At 45.8% G+C, this 20,560-nt stretch overlaps 2 protein-coding genes across 4 annotated transcripts in view; both read left to right on the top strand.

The window, feature by feature from the left end:
* The first annotated feature begins 1,301 nt into the window (after positions 1–1,301).
* On the top strand, positions 1,302–4,998 carry ndufa2 (NADH:ubiquinone oxidoreductase subunit A2). Its single transcript, XM_060934944.1, has 3 exons — positions 1,302–1,454; positions 1,861–1,967; positions 4,795–4,998. Exons 1-3 carry the CDS (start codon positions 1,351–1,353, stop codon positions 4,884–4,886), a joined length of 303 nt encoding a protein of 100 aa, XP_060790927.1. The 5' UTR covers positions 1,302–1,350; the 3' UTR covers positions 4,887–4,998.
* A 3,274-nt stretch (positions 4,999–8,272) lies between these two features.
* Positions 8,273–20,560, top strand: part of arsib (arylsulfatase family, member Ib) — a 68,159-nt gene continuing 55,871 nt past the window's right edge. For 2 of the 3 annotated variants that reach the window (XR_009655709.1, XR_009655708.1), the window contains exons 1-3: positions 8,273–9,271; positions 9,351–13,018; positions 16,523–16,637. Coding sequence is in view for 1 of the 3 variants with exons in the window: in XM_060935291.1 (XP_060791274.1) it covers positions 8,973–9,271; positions 9,351–10,755 (1,704 nt within the window). In the remaining 2 variants the exon portion in view is untranslated. Of the gene's footprint in view, positions 9,272–9,350; positions 13,238–16,522; positions 16,638–20,560 lie in introns of those variants that run through there. The other variant, XM_060935291.1, reaches the window with a different exon arrangement.

Here is a 20,560-nt window from a genome sequence, read left to right on the forward strand (position 1 = left end):
CTGTCCCGGTAAAACCGGGACATCTGGTCACCCTACTTCTATAAGGAGGAGAGAAAGAAACTAAGTGAAGCACTTAAAGAAATAAAACTTAACTTCACTCTAGAGAACATCTTAGGTAAGGCATTAGGACACATATATGGCCAACTAATAACATTTTTAAAAGAAACAGGTGTAATAGAGAACATTTAGGGGTGTTTTTCCCCGCCAAGCTTCAGTTCCACACTCCAATCCAGCAGGGGGCGGTAAAGCACCTGTAAGCTGCCATGCCAACCGCCATAAACCCAGAGGAAGAGGGGGAGGGGCGGTATTTTCGTGTCACCAATGGGAGGGGAAATTGTGTTAAGGTACCCGGACCCCGAGAAAACCCCACGGGATTGGATGAATCACTGTGGTTTAGCATTCTACACAAATTCTAGACAATTTGGCTGGCTCAGTTTTGATTTATCCTCGTGCAGGCATTTGCAATCTCTAGGAGCTGTGTAATGTATATTTTATTTTTAATTGTTTCAGCATTTATATATGGCATTACTGGATATGCACAAAATAATGAAATAACAAATCAGTACTCTGGACATGAACAGTCAGAACTATGTTTCTGGTGTGCATACATGTCAACCTTTGGTCAATCAAACCTGTATAACCAACTTCCAAAATCCCATGGGTTCCAGCTCATAAGGGGGTTGAGGGTAATGAGAAAGTGGATAAAATGGCCAAAGAGGCCATCAAGGCAAATGAGGTTGAGTTAGAAGTCCCATTAAGCAAGGCAGAAATTAAAGTAATAATTAAAGACAACATCAACAAAATATGGCAGGAGCGATGGAATACAGAGGAGAAAGGAAGGCATCTATATAATTTACAAAAGGAGGTGATTAGAAGGAGTGGTGAACTGAAACGACAGGAGGAGGTTTGGTTGACGAGGCTGAGGATAGGACACACAAGTGTAAATAGTGGGTTGTATACAATAGGGAAACATCATTCTGGGTCCTGTGCACACTGTGGAGAAGCAGAAAAGGTTCAGCATGTTCTTATACACTGTACACAGTGTTCCAGTGAAAGAGAGAAGATGGGGAGAACATTAAGAAAATCTGTAACTATAGACAACTTATTAAGTCAGCCATTCACACAATCAGCAGTAACAGCACTAACACAGGATTTAAAGGACACTCAGCTAGCAAATAGAATTTAGTTTAGTTTTTTTTTTTTTTATAATCAGTTTGCAATTTAATATCCCTTGAGATCCCACCTCAGCCCGGTAGGTGGCGGTAACACACATCGATTGTTAACCGCCAATAAATCAACAGAAGAAGAAGAAGAGGGGCGGTATCAGCTTGGGGAAGGTCGGACAGTAAGATGGCGGCCTCCGCACTGCGGGTTATCGGTTCGAATCTCACTAAAAACCTGCGCGAACTTCGCCTCCATTTGTGTCAGACTTCAGCAGCCAGTGAGGGCGCGAGGTACAGAGGGCAATAAAGCGCTTATTAACGGCTTTCTACTGTTCATAAACCCTGTTTAACAGCAGCGGGTCTTCTCAGGGACTTTTATTTATTTATTTACTTTATAAGCAACTAAAACACGGAGAATTCCAGCCGGTTAGATCATTAAACTCAGTTTTACTGAGGATGAACTGGAACAGGCCAGTTCCTGTCTGATCACTAACACTGAAGTGTGTGTAGTTTATGAAGTAAATCAGTCTGTGAGGTTTATTTCACTGTGAGGAGTAAAAACTGAGCATCTGATAAACACAGGAAATGTTATTTAAATATTAATTGCATTCTAGTTGACTAATTTATTAGTGCTGATTATTTACACTGTAAAATAAAAGCTGGTGGGAGCCAAGTTTGTGAACACTGTGTGTTTTAGGGATTTTGTACAGCAGCACTATGTGACCCTGAAGAAGGCGAATCCTGGGTTTCCCATCCTGATCAGAGAATGTTCTGGTGTTCAGCCTCGACTGTGGGCGAGATACGGTGAGCTGCATCACTGACACATCACACAGCTCTGTACACACACACACACACACACACACACACCTGTTTGCTTGGAAAAGGCAGATATACAGTGGTGCTTGAAAGTTTGTGAACCCTTTAGAATTTTCTATATTTCTGCATAAATATGACCTAAAACATCATCAGATTTTCACACAAGTCCTAAAAGTAGATAAAGAGAACCCAGTTAAACAAATGAGACAAAAATATTATACTTGGTCATTTATTTATTGAGGAAAATGATCCAATATTCCATATCTGTGAGTGGCAAAAGTATGTGACCCTTTGCTTTCAGTATCTGGTGTGACCCCCTTGTGCAGCAATAACTGCAACTAAACGTTTGCGGTAACTGTTGATCAGTCCTGCACACCGGCTTGGAGGAATTTTAGCCCGTTCCTCCGTACAGAACAGCTTCAACTCTGGGATGTTGGTGGGTTTCCTCACATGAACTGCTCGCTTCAGGTCCTTCCACAACATTTCCATTGGATTAAGGTCAGGACTTTGACTTGGCCATTCCAAAACATTCACTTTATTCTTCTTTAACCGTTCTTTGGTAGAACGACTTGTGTGCTTAGGGTTGTTGTCTTGCTGCATGACCCACCTTCTCTTGAGATTCAGTTCATGGACAGATGTCCTGACATTTAGAATTCGCTGGTATAATTCAGAATTCATTGTTCCATCAATGATGGCAAGCCGTCCTGGCCCAGATGCAGCAAAACAGGCCCAAACCATGATACTACCAGCACCATGTTTCACAGATGGGATAAGGTTCTTATGCTGGAATGCAGTGTTTTTTCTTTCTCCGAACATAACACTTCTCATTTAAACCAAAAAGTTCTATTTTGGTTTCATCCGTCCACAAAACATTTTTCCAATAGCCTTCTGGCTTGTCCACGTGATCTTTAGTAAACTGCAGACGAGCAGCAATGTTCTTTTTGGAGAGCAGTGGCTTTCTCCTTCCAACCCTGCCATGCACACCATTGTTGTTCAGTGTTCTCCTGATGGTGGACTCATGAACATTAACATTAGCCAATGTGAGAGAGGCCTTCAGTTGCTTAGAAGTTACCCTGGGGTCCTTTATGATCTCGCCGACTATTACACGCCTTGCTCTTGAAGTGATCTTTGTTGGTCGACCACTCCTGGGGAGGGTAACAATGGTCTTGAATTTCCTCCATTTGTACACAATCTGTCTGACTGTGGATTGGTGGAGTCCAAACTCTTTAGAGATGGTTTTGTAACCTTTTCCAGCCTGATGAGCATCAACAACGCTTTTTCTGAGGTCCTCAGAAATCTTTTGTTCGTGCCATGATACACTTCCACAAACATGTGTTGTGAAGCTCAGACTTTGATAGATCCCTGTTCTTTAAATAAAACAGGGTGCCCACTCACACCTGATTGTCATCCCATTGATTGAAAACACCTGACTCTAATTTCACCTTCAAATTAACTGCTAATCCTAGAGGTTCACATACTTTTGCCTCTCACAGATATGTAATATTGGATCATTTTCCTCAATAAATAAATGACCAAGTATAATATTTTTGTCTCATTAGTTTAACTGGGTTCTCTTTATCTGCTTTTAGGACTTGTGTGAAAATCTGATGTTTTAGGTCATATTTATGCAGAAATATAGAAAATTCTACAGGATTCACAAACTTTCAAGCACCACTGTATACACTGTGTTCAAAAGTATGTGTACCCCTGAACATCACATTGTGTTCGAGCAGGTTTGGGCCTCTTACTTTCAGTGAAGGGAAACTGTACAGTCACAGCTATACAGATGTGTTTCCAGCTGTGTGGAAACAGTTTGGGAAGAAACACATGGGTTTGATGGTTGGGGGCACATACTTTTGGCTGTATCATGTGGATAGACATTGATTCTCAGAAAAGAACAGATCAGTGATCGTCTGTCTAATGAGCAGTTCAGAAGCCTGGAGAGGAGAGTAAAGGGTTAAATTTTTGTGTGGCTGCAGGAGTCAGGAAGCTCGAACACTGAGCTCGGTTTGTTATTTTTCAGTCCTTCAGTGAAATAAAATTAGCCGCCACTTTTTTATTTTATATATTTATTGTGTAAACTAATCATGCACACAACTTTAATTCAGCTGAAGAATAGTTCAGTGTTGGGTTTAAATCGTCTAATCATAATAAAACATCAGTGCAGTATGGAGTCGGTATGGCGACAGTGCCGGCAGTAACGCAGCCTGTCTCACCTCCTCAGACTCGCTCGCATTAGACGCGTCTCCATCAGCAGAACCGGACAGGTTTACTCTCTCATCTCGCTGGCCGCTGCTCTGTCACGTCATGCACATGTTTTCTTTAGATTAAACTGATGTGGGTTTAATAATTTTTTTTTTAATTAATGCATCAAACACATGGTTCTCTAAGTTTAAAGTTCTTCTAAATGTGTCTGAGTCTAGTCATCTTTACACTGAATAATCTGCTCATGAGGGCTTTTTTTTTTTTAAATTTAAGAACAGATTTAGAGACGTGAAGATAAAGACACATCCTGTATCATGTAAAATAATCCACAGTGTAAACCTGCTCTCAGTAATCCAGCTAAATCAGATTTCTGCTGTAATCTAATGTTCAGAGAAAGTGTCCAAAATGTCCCAAGTCCAGAGAAATTAAAGCTCGGAGTTCATCTCTGCTCCTTGATCATTAAACTGCTTTATCCAACTGAAGCTGTTTTACTGTTTCAGCACAGTCCAGCTCTTTGCACATAGTGCGTGTGTATAGGATTATATACTTTGTGTGTTGCTGTTTAATGTAAATGAGATGTAATAACTGCTGTGTGTGGTGACTGTTCCAGCGTTTGGTAAAGAGCAGAGTGTTCCTCTGGACAACATGAGCGCTGATCAGGTGGCTAAAGTTCTGGAGAACGTCATCAGTGTCAAAGCCTGAGATGTGTTCTTCAGCTTCCTCGAGTGTGTGTGTGTGTGTGTGTGTGTGTGTACCTGTAATTAAAGTGTTTGTGAGTTAAGAAATCTCTCAATAAATCTTCTTTATGATGTAACTGATTCTGTACTTCAGTCCCAGTGGCTGCATTGCACTGAGTGGCCGCTAGGGGGCAGCGCACCACTTTCTCTCCTAAAAAGACATTTCACACTAATATAAATCCCGCACAAAGAAATCACGCGGAATGTTTTAGCACAGACTTCCGGTTGTTCTGCTCCAGACTTCCGGGGCGTGTTCTACAGTCTGAGGGATTTTTATTTGTCATATACACAATAACAGACACAGCGGTTTATTATTGGGTAATGAAATTCTTATTTTGCAACTGCCCGACCAAGCTACGCTAACCAATATAAACAGAAATATATATATATATATATATATATATATATATATATATATGAAATATAAAGTGCATATGGAATGCAAAATATAAAGGTAGAGTGAAAAATGAAGATAACATTAAAAAAAACCCTTTTTTTAACTTTGTGAATAAATTAAAATGAAAGGTGGAGTTGGAGGCTCTGATGAGGCGCTGAGTGTGATCTCTCACCGGGGGTGTAAACTTTTGCACCGAGCAGCGCAGCTCGGTTCGGGTTCTGTGCGGTGAAACCGGTTCGGTTCCGAAAACTGCAGCTTCACACACAGCTCTGCTGACAGTGCGGGAGGGGCGTGGCTATGCACACGTCATTCCACAACCTCCAGCTCGCGACCGTGTGCTCGCACTGTCCGGGGTTGCCAGGTCCGCCATTTTCCCGAAATTATTCTGAAATAGTTTTGTAACCATGGAAAATGCATTGGGAGTGAAAAGGTATTTTTAAAGCGTCATGGTGCAACATTTTTCATTTCCGCTCTCACAGCTTCAGCTCCGACCTGCAACCGAAAACAAACAAAGTGCTTCATCTCCTCTTCAGCGTCCTGCCTTCAGTGTGCGGAGCCCTGCGGCCCTCAGGCTGAGGCCTAAAAATCACACTCGGAAGAGAAAGAGATGTGCAGAGTTTCTGCAGCGCTAATCGCTGAGCTGTAGCTGGAACACAATTCATCAAAAATCCAGTTTTCACGCTATTTTATTTCTGGTGAGAATGAATATATATGTAAGAGGACATTACACAGTGGTGCGAAGATTTGAAGTTTATCTTGGAGCGGTGAATGTATAAAATATTTTCAGTACGAGAAGATAAACTTCATATCTTCGCCCCACTGTGTAATACTCTTTATATTATAGACACACCCACACACAAAATAACGCAAGTTAATCAAAACATTTTACATTTTAAACCGGTTCGCCATTTTGACGACGCGCGTCCAGTCAGTGGGAAAACACTGGGAGTGACGTCAACGGAGTGAAATATGTCGCTCAGATCCGTGATGGATTTTGTATGAAAAATTTGAGTTTTTCAACACGAGACGATAAACTTCATATCTTCAATCCAGCATGTAATTTCTTTTTATTATATCGACACATCCACAAACAAAAAGTCCCCAAATTTATCAAAACCATTCATCGATTTCCTCTCGAGTGACAGATAGAGATTTATGTCCCAGATGGAGCTCGGATGAAGAATACCAGTGGTGTATTTCACACTAAAACACTCGTGTGTGTGTGTGTTTTATATATATATATATAAGTGTATGGCAGTGTCCCTGCTGAGTGTTTGTATTTTGTTTAATTAGCCTGCACTGCTAACAATGCTAACATGAAGCCTGACGTGCCATGGAGGTTCCTTTGATCTCCCAGTTTTTATACTTTTTCCACTTTATTAAAATATCAGAATTAATTTTAAGTACATTTTAAATGGAAATAAGTCGGATACTGTAGTAAATCTTACGCTGTAGGCTCCATTTTGGCTGATTCTCCTTTTCATCAGAGCTAAAAACGCTGGACAGTCAGCACACACACACACACACGAGTGGCACCTCGTACTCACTCCACACCCACAAGAGAAAAAGTACAAGTGAATTGAGAAACTTGTGGCACACTCGTGTGATCGCCGGCTGAGGTTTCGATCTGTGGGTTTCAAACTGTCTGTAGCTCACTGAGTCTAAACGTGATCCCCAGCAGCTCCTGTAGCTCACCCTGTTTCATTTTATCCAGTTACACATTTGATTATTGGAATTGTTTAAGGAAAGTAAATTGATTCAACCTGGGACGAGCCACAGACAGACAGAGAGGTCAGAAAGAGAAGATTTTTTACATTTCATTACCTCTCTCTGGTCTGACTGTGAAGCCGTGATACACAAGAACAGAATGTTTAGTGGTGATCGAACAGAGATGTGTGTGTGTGTGTGTGTGTGTTTATTCTCAGTTTCAGATTCACTACAGATGCGTCTCAGAGTCGATGTGCGCTTTAGGATTCAACAGTGACACGAGTGAAAGATTTTCACTTTTAATCCAGAAGAAAAGCCTCGTTCCTTAACATGAGGATCTTCAGTAACTTCTTTCAGAATCACGGTGCAATAAATCATGAATTTATTTTTGCTTTAAGAAATTAGCAAACTGAATTATGAGAAAATATAGCAAGCTGAAAATATGGCACAGTTAAAGACAAAATCCCTGCAGAAGCGAGTCGACATTATAAACATGAAGCAGCAGTGTGAAAGAAAACACACTCTTCTATAAGCGTTAAAGGTGAATGTATTAAAAGGTAACTTTTTAAATGGAAAGGAATAAGAAGGAATGATATATCAGAGGGGGCGGCACGGTGGTGTAGTGGTTATCACTGTCGCCTCACAGCAAGAAGGTCCGGGTTCGAGCCCCGTGGCCGGCGAGGGCCTTTCTGTGCGGAGTTTGCATGTTCTCCCCGTGTCCGCGTGGGTTTCCTCCGGGTGCTCCGGTTTCCCCCACAGTCCAAAGACATGCAGGTTAGGTTAACTGGTGACTCTAAATTGAGCGTAGGTGTGAATGTGAGTGTGAATGGTTGTCTGTGTCTATGTGTCAGCCCTGTGATGACCTGGCGACTTGTCCAGGGTGAACCCCGCCTTTCGCCCGTAGTCAGCTGGGATAGGATCCAGCTCGCCTGTGACCCTGTAGAACAGGATAAAGCGGCTACAGATAATGAGATATATCAGAGGAGCCCTGCGATGACCTGGTGACTTGTCCAGGGTGAACCCTGCTTCTCGCCCATAGTCAGCTGGGATAGGCTCCGGCCCACCTGCGACCCTGTAGAACAGGATAAAGCGGCTACAGATAATGGATGGATGGATGAATATATCAGAGGACTTTCCCGCATTTTAGCTGAACTCTGCTGATCTAGGCTTTCAGAATTGGAGTCTTTTTGTTGTGCAGATCTGGCAACCCTGAATTTCTCACGTCAGAGCTGAAGTTGGATGAGACACCAGAGAGCTGGAGAAGAATAAAACCCCTAAAACCAGCAGGAGCACAGAGGAATGACCAGCCGGGTGTGAGAGCGAGGCTTTTCTCTTCTTTGGTTGCCACTTTTTCACCTGTTTTTAAATTTTGCTTTGATCGTGTGGACTTGCAGTGAGCTCCTCACTTTATCTGTTAAGTTTATTCTTTTCCTTGAACATCACAGTGTTGGTGCTGCACTGAGAAAGGAGACCTTTAGGAGCTTAAATATGTTTTCATTTCCATTTGCTCCCTTTGGCTGGTGAGTTGATCAGGAGAGACAGGACACGACTCAACAGCTGAGGATTAAACGACTTTCACACAACAGTAGCAGCTCACTGCTGGGATTTAAAATCATGACCTTCCGGTCAGTAGCCAGAGTCCTTATCCACTGACTCACCACATGCATGTCAGGAAGATGTATTTGTGCTTTCTGGACGAGAAGAACACTGGACTTAACTCACAGGTTTGACTGGCATCTTCATGAACTGACACGAGACATTGTGAGAATAAAAGAAGTGGATTTTAGAGGACAGAGAGAAGCTCAAATGCCTTTTGGACCTTTAACTCATCCCATGTTCCCCCCTGCACTTTCTCATCTCTATAGACGTGTGTAATTTCCCTCACGCTCCCCCTCAGACCCCACCTCGTGCCCCCTGCAGGCCCCCCTCAGGCCCCCCCCTGCAGCCATGTTGTCTCTGTGTGTTCTGTGTGTTGTGTTGGATCTGGGAGGAGCTATGTGGGACTGGATGAAGCCCAATCAGGTGGAGAGCAACTCAGATCGTTTTGGTGGCGTGTTTAAACCCAGACCTCCTCCTCACATCATCTTCATCCTGACTGATGATCAGGGCTTTAACGATATCGGCTACCACAGCGCCGAGCTGCACACCCCCACCCTCGACAAGCTGGCGGCCGACGGAGTGCGACTGGAGAATTATTACGTCCAGCCGCTGTGCACGCCATCACGCAGCCAGCTCATCACGGGCAGGTAACTTTATTTATGGCTAATTCTGACAGCTCCAACAGCTGTTAGCATGCTAACAGTGATGAATTGTATTTCTGTGCAGGTATCAGATCCACACCGGTCTCCAGCACTCGATCATCCGTCCCCGTCAGCCGAACTGCATCCCGCTGAACGTGTCCACGCTGCCACAGCGTCTTCAAGAAGTCGGTTACTCCACCCATATGGTGGGAAAATGGCACCTGGGCTTTTACCGTAAACGCTGCCTCCCGATGCACCGTGGCTTCCACACCTTCTTTGGCTCGCTGACAGGAAGTGTGGATTATTACACCTTCGACTCGTGCGATGGGAAATCTCTGTGCGGCTTCGACCTGCATGACGGCGACTCAGTAGCGTGGAGCAAAGCAGGAAAGTACTCCACTCACCTGTACACTCAGAGAGTGCGCAAGATTTTAGCAACACATGATCCGTCTCAGCCGATTTTCATCTTCTTGTCCCTTCAAGCAGCTCACGCTCCTTTAAAACCTCCCAAATCGTATATTTATCCATATCGCACCATGGGGAACGTCCCACGCAGGAAATACGCAGCCACGATCTCCATTGTAGACGAGGCAGTGCACAACATCACGTATGCGCTACGCAAATACGGCTATTATCGCAACTCCGTCATCATTTTTTCCTCAGATAATGGAGCGCAGCCATTCACCGGAGGGAGCAACTGGCCCTTAAGAGGGCGCAAGGGGACTTACTGGGAGGGCGGAGTCAGAGCACTGGGATTTGTGCACAGCCCGCTAATACGCTACAAGCGCAGGATTAGCAAAGCGCTAATCCACATCACGGACTGGTTCCCGACTCTCGTACGTTTGGCTGGAGGAAACATTTCACAGAATGAGAAACTGGATGGTTACGACATTTGGTCTGTGATCAGTGAGAATAAAGCGTCTCCCAGGTTTGAAATCTTACACAACATCGATCCTCTGCATCGGCGAGGTTTAGGGTCACTGCAGAAAGGCAAGGGATTGTGGGATACAGCGGTCCAGGCAGCCATAAGAGTAGGAGATTGGAAGCTTCTGACCGGAGATCCGGGTCACAGCGACTGGATTCCTCCTCAGCTGTTAACCAGCTTCCCGACTGGATGGTGGAACCTGGAACGAGGGAACGTGGACAAGGAAAAGAAGTCGATTTGGCTCTTTAACATCACAGCGGATCCGTGCGAGAGAAATGACCTGGCAGAGAACCGGCCTGAAGTGGTGAAGAAGCTCCTCCAGCGTCTGGCTTTCTATAACAGCACAGCCACAGCAGTCCGGTACCCGCCTGATGACCCGCGTGCCGATCCGCAGAACAACGGTGGGGCCTGGAGACCGTGGGTGAAAGATGAGGAGGATGAGGAGAACTGGGAGGGAATCTACTACAAACGAGGAAAGAACCGGAAGAGGAAGAAGTGCAAGCTCTGCAATATCCAATCATTCTTCAAGAAACTCAACAAAAAGATCCTGGCCAGTAGAATATGAGGAGATCCAGAACCTTCTCACCGAGATGTCACGTCACGTCAAGGTTCTAAAGGTTCTAGACCCTTAACTTGCCGTGTGTATGCATTTCCTTATTCTCCGAACAAATTATTCTTAAAGAGTTTCGACTTAGAACCTTTTCTGAAAGAGAAACCCTCTGTGTGTAAAACGACAGAAGAGTTTCAAACCTTTAACCATTTGCAGGAAAACTGAAAGCATAAGAAATCATTCTGAATGTTTTTACGAGGAACCCTGAAGAGACACGACTGCTGGTTCTGCAAAATACACTTCAGTTTTTCATCTTAAAGCTCCAAGGTGCAGTTCAGCTCAAAATGGACCACAGCGTTCATCGTGTATTCCGGAGAAGTTTACTTCTTTAGACCTGCACTCGCACTGCGAGGCTAATGTCGCTAGTAATAAAAGCTACCATTTTAGCATCAGATGAACCACGTAATCATCACACACTCACCCCAAAATACTCAACACAGCAATTTGTGTTTCATCAGTTTAGCAGAACAGAAACATGAACTTTATATGAAGCAGAAAATCTTTTCAGAGTCTGCGGTCATGACACACACGGAGCAGAGCTGAGCTCTCAGACCGCACATTGTTTCAGAAATGTAATAAAAATCACAGGGTTTCGTTTCGCTCCGATTCACTGTGATGTGGAGACGAGAAACAGGAGACGAGGCAGTGACGGAAACTGAACTGAGAGGAAACAAAAACACACCGATATTCTCTAATGTGGGCGTGGTGTTTCTCATTCTGTGGGTGTGGCCTTGCTCTTTCAGTAGGCGTGGCCTTCTTCTCACACTTAAGGCTGTTTCTCAGCAGTTACGTCACTGAAGGCTTCTGATTATCAAGAATTTTGTGAATACGGCCTTCATTTCTGAGAAATACACACACACACACACACACACACACACGCTGATGAATCATTAGAAGACTTTTAAATCTCAGTTCTCACAAAGATTCCTCTTTCACAGCTGCAGTCTTCAGATTCCGAGCCGCAGAGAGAAAAGACGAGGTCCAGCTCGGACTGGAATGTCTCTGTGATCAGATCTTTATTCTGATCTCCAACACAGCTGGGCTTTTATCAGAGCCCAACCCTCACCACTCAGACCCTGAGACAAAACGGCTCGAGTCGAGAGAGTTCGCTTCACCTTGTTGATGAATGTGAGTGTTGTGTATCTGAGCCTCCACATCACCATGGAAACGTGATCAGTAATAAACCTGTGGAAGATACAGAGCTACAGAACTCACAGACGTTTCCTTTATCTCGTGAAATCATTGTCATGATCTCATGTCATTCTCCTCATATGGACTTTCTTTGGTTGAGGAAATGAAAGTGAGTTTGTTCCAGATAACAAAACTTTGTTTACGTGAAAAAACTGATCACTTGATATAAAGAAACTTTGTTTGTCAGAATGAAGCTTTGTTTATGATGAGATGTTGAGGAAAGGTTTGTTTAATAGATCATGGACAACTGTTTACTTGACATAACGAGAGTGTGTTTCCACAACAGAACAAAACTGTGTTTGCTCGATGTAGAGAGTTTACTGTGCAGAGACGCCACGGTTCCACACACGTTTACATCATTTACATCATTTACATAATTATTTACATCTACATTTATAAATGTATGCTACCGACTCGGGTGATTTTTCCTTTCTTTAAAAAAGCAACACGATTTCAACAACATTTTTAATACTTCAGTATAATTATTGTTAACTTGTAATAACGATAGGGTGTGTCTTGACAGCGCAGTTATGCAGTGTGTGTGTGTGTGTGTGTGTGTGGGTTGAACCTGTCCCTACATGTGTGTTGTGATGATCCCAGGTGAATGTTATGGCGTGTAAGGACACATGTTCTGGAGGAACTCAGTGTAGAAGTTGGATCCTGAGGTGATTCCTGCAGTCCATGACATCCATCGTTTGTTCCTTTCTTTCCTCCATCACTTTCAGCTCTCACTTTCTTATTTTATTTTTGCTCTTTAATAAAAAATAATCACCTTTCAGCTGCTTACATTACATCACAGCGCTGTGACTGAATTCTGGACTCTGATTGGTCAGGATGAATTTTCTGGAACAGCAACTCTGACAGTCGTTGCAGCTGGAAGAAGGAACACGTTGACTGACATTCCAGAGCATTAACTGTAACAATAAACAGATAAAAAGTCTGATTTGTATTTATTTAATAAATCTGACTGTGGCAGCGGGGGCGTGGTCAAGCGCCGGTCTGTGACAGGAGGGTGGAGCCGGGGAAGGTGAGTGGCAAAATCGCTACACCTGACTGTAATAAACCTGTGTTTGTGTGTGTTTTCCCAGTAACCGCTCCCTATTTAAGGAGGCAGAGAGAGCGCAACCCGGGATTGGAGGCTGAGCCTGTGTGTCTGTGTGCGCTTACGCCGTAATTAGACTGAAAAGTTTATTTAATAAATACGCTTCCTCTACCTCCACCCACACATTGTCCGCGCTACAATGACTTTGCTGGGGGGCGGCACGGTGGTGTAGTGGTTAGCGCTGTCGCCTCACAGCAAGAAGGTCCTGGGTTCGAGCCCCGTGGCCGGCGAGGGCCTTTCTGTGTGGAGTTTGCATGTTCTCCCCGTGTCCGCGTGGGTTTCCTCCGGGTGCTCCGGTTTCCCCCACAGTCCAAAGACATGCAGGTTAGGTTAACTGGTGACTCTAAATTGAGCGTAGGTGTGAATGTGAGTGTGAATGGTTGTCTGTGTCTATGTGTCAGCCCTGTGATGACCTGGCGACTTGTCCAGCTGGGATAGGCTCCAGCCCGCAGCCCTGTACAGGATAAGCGGCTACAGATAATGGATGAATGGATGGACTTTGCTGTGGTGCAGCGTCCTGTTCACATTTTATTCAGAGTGATTTAGAACACAGCCGAACTGTGTGTAGAGTTAAAAGGGGAGAGTGGGAATGCTCTCTCTCTCTCTCTCTCTCTCTCTCTCTCTCACTCACACACACACACACACACAGAGGAATGTGAGCATCTGTGCTCTGTTCATGACACACACTTCCTGGAATCTGGACAACAAAGAATTAAGATAAAAAGAGACAGAAAACCAAACACAGCTGGAACAGAGACAGACTCTGTCTCTTTCTCTGTGTTCTCTCTGTTTTCTCTCTCTCTGTCTCTCTGTCTCTGTTTTCTCTCTCTGTTCTCTGTCTGTTTTCTGTGTTCTCTCTCTGTCTCTCTGTTCTGTCTCTCTGTTTTCTCTCTCTGTGTTCTCTATCTCTCTCTCTGTCTCTGTTTTCTCTCTCTCTGTGTTCTCTATCTCTGTCTCTCTGTTCTCTGTCTCTGTTTTCTCTCTCTCTGTGTTCTTTCTCTCTCGCTCTGTGTTTTTTCTCTCTGTGTTCTCTGTCTCTCTGTGTGTGTTCTCTCTCTCTGCACTGCATGCTGGGAGATTGGTGGTGGAGAGTGTGGTGACTATTGGCTGAGAGCTTGCAACTTTCTTTTCAAAAATTTTCTCTTGGTTTTTTATTGTGATATTTAATTTTGGAGTATTTTGTAGTTGTTGGTAGTGTAGTTTCATGTGTGTTTGTTTGTTGGCTGTTTGGTGGGGATGGCATCCCCTGGTACGCCGCCCCGTCCTTGAAGCATGGAGTAAGGGTGGTGTCACAACCTACGGTTCTGGTAGAGCAGGTGCTGCTCGCAGTCGGACAACAAGTAGGTTATGGAAACATCATGTGTGCCTCCCGCATGAATAAAGGGGTGGTGGTGTTTATGAAACATAAGGAGCTTGTAGAGAGTAATATATGTATATATCTCATCTCATTATCTCTAGCCGCTTTATCCTCTTCTACAGGGTCGCAGGCGAGCTGGAGTCTATCCCAGCTGACTACGGGTGAAAGGCGGGGTTCACCCTGGACAAGTCGCCAGGTCATCACAGGGCTGACACATGGACACAGACAACCATCCACATTCACACCTACGCTCAATTTAGAGTCACCAGTTAACCTAACCTGCATGTCTTTGGACTGTGGGGGAAACTGGAGCACCCAGAGGAAACCCACGCGGACACGGGGAGAACATGCAAACTCCGCACAGAAAGGCCCTCGCCGGCCACAGGGCTCGAACCCGGACCTTCTTGCTGTGAGGCGACAGCGCTAACCACTACACCACCGTGCCGCCTATATATATATATATATATATATATATATATATATATATATATATATATATATATATATATACTTACTAGTGCATCTAAAAAATTAGAATACCATGAAAGTTCCTTTTTTTCATAATTTAATTCAAAAAGGTAAACTTTCATATATTCTATATTCATTTCATGGAAAGTGAAATATTTAAAGCCTTTTTTGTTTTAATTTTGATGATTATGGCTTATAGCTCATGAAAATCAGAAATCCAGTATCTCAAATTATTAGAATATTCCCTAAGATCAATCAAAAAAAGGATTTACAATACAGAAATGTCCAACTTCTGAAAAATATATTCATTTATACACTCAATACTTGGTTGGGGCTCCTTTACCATGAATTACTGTATCAATGCGGTGTGGCATGGAGGTGATCAGTCTGTGGCACTGCTGAGGTGTTATTGAAGCCCAGGTTGCTTTGATAGTGGCCTTCAGCGTATCTGTATTTTTGGGTCGGGTGTTTCTCATTTTCCTCTTGACAATACCCCATAGATTCTCTATGGGGTTCAGGTCAGGCAAGTTGGCTGGCCAGTCAAACACAGTAATATCATGGTCAGCAAACCATTTGGTAGTAGTTTTGGCACTGTGGGTAGGTGCTAAGTCCTGCTGGAAAAGGAAATCAGCATCTCCAAAAAGCTTGTCAGCAGATGGAAGCATGAAGTGCTCTAAAATCTGGTAGATGGCTGTGTTGACTTTGGACTTGATAAAATACAGTGGACCAACACCAGCAGGTGACATGGCACCCCAAATCATCACAGACTGTGGAAACTTCACACTGGGCTTCAAACACCTTGGACTCTGTGCCTCTCCACTCTTCCTCCAGACTCTAGAACCGTGATTTCCAAATTAAATGCAAAATGTACTTTCATCTGAAAAGAGGACTTTGGACCACTGAGCAACAGTCCATTTCTTTCTCTCCTTAGCCCAGATAAGACACTTCTGACATTGTCTCTGGCTCAGGAGTAGCTTGACATTAGGAATGCAAAAGTTGTATCCCCTTTCTTGAAGATGTCTGTTCGTGACGGGTCTTGATACACTGACACCAGCCTCAGTCCACTCCTTGTGAAGCTCTCCCAAGTTCTTGAATCAACTTTTCTTGACAATCCTCTCAAGACTGCGGCCATCCCTGTTGCTTGTGCACCTTTTCCAGCCACCCTTTTCAGCAATGACCTTTTGTGGCTTACCCTCCTTGTGGAGGGCATCAGTGATCATCTTCTGGACAACAGTCAAGTCAGCAGTCTTCCCCATGATTGTGGTTGTGTGTACTGAACTAGACCAAGAGATACACTGTGTTCATACTGTTTTACTCAAACTCAAAATGAAATATTCTAATATTTTGAGATGGGTTTTTTGTTTTTGTACTGTATGCCATACTGATTAAAATTTAAAATAGAAAAATGCTTGAAACATTTTAGTTTGTGTAAAGAGACTATAATATATAACATTTTCACTTTCTTAAATAACTGATGGAAAATATTGACCTTTTTCACAATATTCTAATTTTTTAAGAATTCAAAAAAAAAAAAAAAAAAAATATATATATATATATATATATATATATATATTTACTTACTTTTTTTAATTAATTTGTCCAAGTTTCCCTGCTGGCCGTGCCCTCTGTCTGGGTAACTGTGTCCGGACTCGCCATTTATTTCCAAGAAGGCACTGGAGTGAGAAGCGCTTCAGGAAGTTTGCGAGTGGATTCCAGACGGTGAGTTTGGGCTGTAAAAATGATAAATTGAAGCATGTTCAGTCTCTCCGGAGACAAGTGATTGTTTCTGGACTCACCAACTCAAACACTGGAAGTTTCCTTCTGTGTTAAACACGAGGAAGAGTTTTACATGATGTATGCGAGTTTGGGGAACATGCAATGTTTTGAGTGTGGGGATGTGGGACACAAGCGGGTCACCTGTCCTCACAGATAACGGGGATCAGAGCCGCCTGCTGCCGCTGGGACTGTCGGTGAGGACAGGGTAAGTAGTGTGACTGGTTGAGGGAAGGGGGGGCAGCATTGTGGCTGCGGAGACTGACAGTGAGGAGTGGGACAGTAGTGTGGCTGATGTGGCTGATGGTGGGGAGGGGGGCAGTAGTGTGGCTGATGTGACTGACGGTGGGGAGGGGGGCAGTAGTGTGGCTAATGTGACTGACGGTGGGGAGGGGGCAGCGCTCGAAACTAACGGTGTCCCGGGGACCATAAAAAATGTCATCGGGACACAAAATTATCATATCTGGGACAATCCCGGGACAATGGAAAAAAACAGATCTAGAAAAAAAGTTCTACATTAATATTATTTACAAAGCCGTAACACATACGTAGACATTCACCTAATTTGTCAATTTTAATTTTAAAACGTTAACAGCGAAAAATACATAGTAGCTACACTTTCGATGCACCTGCATCCGTAGGCTACAGAGCAGCGCATTCTGTTCTAGAATCTTCGGCCGGAGTCCGCATTATATGGACTTGGAATGGAATTGCTACCGCACACGCTGCGCCGACTCTTGCCAGAACAAAAATGCTGAAGTGGTTGAAGCGGACCGACCGCGGGGAAGAAACTGAAAGCCCAGACATAACGTCTCCGGGACCTTCAGGATCCAAAGTGTCATCGCCTGGTCTGCAGGCAACGCGAGCAACTGAATGAACTTAATGAACACTGTTAGACACGTTATAAAATACAACAGGAATGATGTGGATGATATTGACGGAAGATACCGTTCAACAGAATAAGTGAGTTTTCTTGGTGTCTTTCTAGTTCAGAAAGTTTAGTCAGTCAGCAGCACAACTAGGCTCGGACCTGCTGGCACTATGCTGATGGTGCTAACATTTGCACCCGGCAGCGAAAGTTCATAAAAATGGATAACGGAAAGTTCATAAAAATGGATAACGGAAAGTTCATAAAAATGGATAACGGTAATGGTGAAAATTATAAGTTGGCCTTATAAGTGCCAACACATATTCAAGGTATAAGTAGATGAAATGAACATAAAAGGGGTCTTATTTTCAACTAAAGTGTACTGCAGATGTAGTGAGTTGAAACATTTTCTGAATGAGCTAGTTGGCCCCTTTAAATAAACGGGTATCTATTCATACAGTGAGATCGCCAAAGTTTAATAAACTGAAAATGCAATAACTGTAATTTTGAAGTAGATGATGTATAGGACATGTGTCGCTTGTGTCTTGTGACTTATTGTAAAAATGATATAAAGGGTTCAAAATCGCATAGTTACAAATATAATAGTAACTTCATATGATGGGTGGCACAGTGGTGTAGTGGTTAGCGCTGTCGCCTCACAGCAAGAAGGTCCGGGTTCGAGCCCCGTGGCCGGCGAGGGCCTTCCTGTGCGGAGTTTGCATGTTCTCCCCGTGTCCGCGTGGGTTTCCTCCGGGTGCTCCGGTTTCCCCCACAGTCCAAAGACATGCAGGTTAGGTTAACTGGTGACTCTAAATTGAGCGTAGGTGTGAATGTGAGTGTGAATGGTTGTCTGTGTCTATGTGTCAGCCCTGTGATGACCTGGCGACTTGTCCAGGGTGTACCCCGCCTTTCGCCCGTGGTCAGCTGGGATGGGCTCCGGCTTGCCTGCGACCCTGTAGGGCAGGATAAAGCGGCGAGAGATAATGAGATGAGATGAGACTTCATATGATAATATTAACCACTGGTTATTTCAGAGAGGAAAAAAATGGGGACACTATTGCTTCCATTCGGGACAATACAACACAGAATTCGGGACCACTGGGGGACACAAAGAAAAAAAGTTAATTTCGAGCCCTGGGAGGGGGGCAGTAGTGTGGCTGATGTGACTGACGGTGGGGAGGGGGGCAGTAGTGTGGCTGATGTGACTGACGGTGGGGAGGGGGGCAGTAGTGTGGCTGATGTGACTGACGGTGGGGAGGGGGGCAGTAGTGTGGCTGATGTGACTGACGGTGGGGAGGGGGGCAGTAGTGTGACTGACTGTGGGGAGGGGGGCAGTAGTGTGGCTAATGTGACTGACTGTGGGGAGGGGGGCAGTAGTGTGGCTAATGTGACTGACTGTGGGGAGGGGGGCAGTAGTGTGGCTAATGTGACTGACGGTGGGGAGGGGGGCAGTAGTGTGGCTGATGTGACTGACGGTGGGGAGGGGGGCAGTAGTGTGACTGACGGTGGGGAGGGGGGCAGTAGTGTGACTGACGGTGGGGAGGGGGGCAGTAGTGTGACTGACGGTGGGGAGGGGGGCAGTAGTGTGGCTGACGGTGGGGAGGGGGGCAGTAGTGTGGCTAATGTGACTGACTTTGGGGAGGGGGGCAGTAGTGTGGCTGATGTGACTGTGGGGAGGGGGGCAGTAGTGTGGCTGATGTGACTGACGGTGGGGAGGGGGGCAGTAGTGTGGCTGATGTGACTGACGGTGGGGAGGGGGGCAGTAGTGTGACTGACGGTGGGGAGGGGGGCAGTAGTGTGACGGTGGGGAGGGGGGCAGTAGTGTGGCTGACGGTGGGGAGGGGGGCAGTAGTGTGGCTGACGGTGGGGAGGGGGGCAGTAGTGTGGCTGACGGTGGGGAGGGGGGCAGTAGTGTGGCTGACGGTGGGGAGGGGGCAGTAGTGTGGCTGACGGTGGGGAGGGGGCAGTAGTGTGGCTGACGGTGGGGAGGGGGGCAGTAGTGTGGCTGACGGTGGGGAGGGGGGCAGTAGTGTGGCTGACGGTGGGGAGGGGGGCAGTAGTGTGGCTGATGTGGCTGACGGTGGGGAGGGGGGCAGTAGTGTGGCTGATGTGACTGACGGTGGGGAGGGGGGCAGTAGAGTGGCTGATGTGGCTGACGGTGGGGAGGGGGGCAGTAGTGTGGCTGACGGTGGGGAGGGGGCAGTAGTGTGGCTGATGTGACTGACGGTGGGGAGGGGGGCAGTAGTGTGGCTGACGGTGGGGAGGGGGGCAGTAGTGTGGCTGACGGTGGGGAGGGGGGCAGTAGTGTGACTGACGGTGGGGAGGGGGGCAGTAGTGTGGCTGATGTGACTGACGGTGGGGAGGGGGGCAGTAGTGTGGCTGATGTGACTGACGGTGGGGAGGGGGGCAGTAGTGTGGCTGATGTGGCTGACGGTGGGGAGGGGGGCAGTAGAGTGGCTGATGTGGCTGACGGTGGGGAGGGGGGCAGTAGTGTGGCTGATGTGGCTGACGGTGGGGAGGGGGGCAGTAGTGTGGCTGATGTGACTGACGGTGGGGAGGGGGGCAGTAGTGTGGCTGATGTGACTGACGGTGGGGAGGGGGGCAGTAGTGTGGCTGATGTGACTGACGGTGGGGAGGGGGGCAGTAGTGTGGCTGATGTGACTGACGGTGGGGAGGGGGGCAGTAGTGTGGCTGATGTGACTGACGGTGGGGAGGGGGGCAGTAGTGTGGCTGACGGTGGGGAGGGGGGCAGTAGTGTGGCTGACGGTGGGGAGGGGGGCAGTAGTGTGGCTGACTGTGGGGAGGGGGGCAGTAGTGTGGCTGATGTGGCTGACGGTGGGGAGGGGGGCAGTAGTGTGGCTGATGTGACTGACGGTGGGGAGGGGGGCAGTAGTGTGGCTGATGTGACTGACGGTGGGGAGGGGGGCAGTAGTGTGGCTGATGTGACTGACGGTGGGGAGGGGGGGCAGTAGTGTGGCTGATGTGACTGACGGTGGGGAGG

This window comes from Neoarius graeffei, chromosome 12, assembly GCF_027579695.1.
Source record: "Neoarius graeffei isolate fNeoGra1 chromosome 12, fNeoGra1.pri, whole genome shotgun sequence".
Classification (NCBI taxonomy): Eukaryota; Metazoa; Chordata; class Actinopteri; order Siluriformes; family Ariidae; genus Neoarius; species Neoarius graeffei.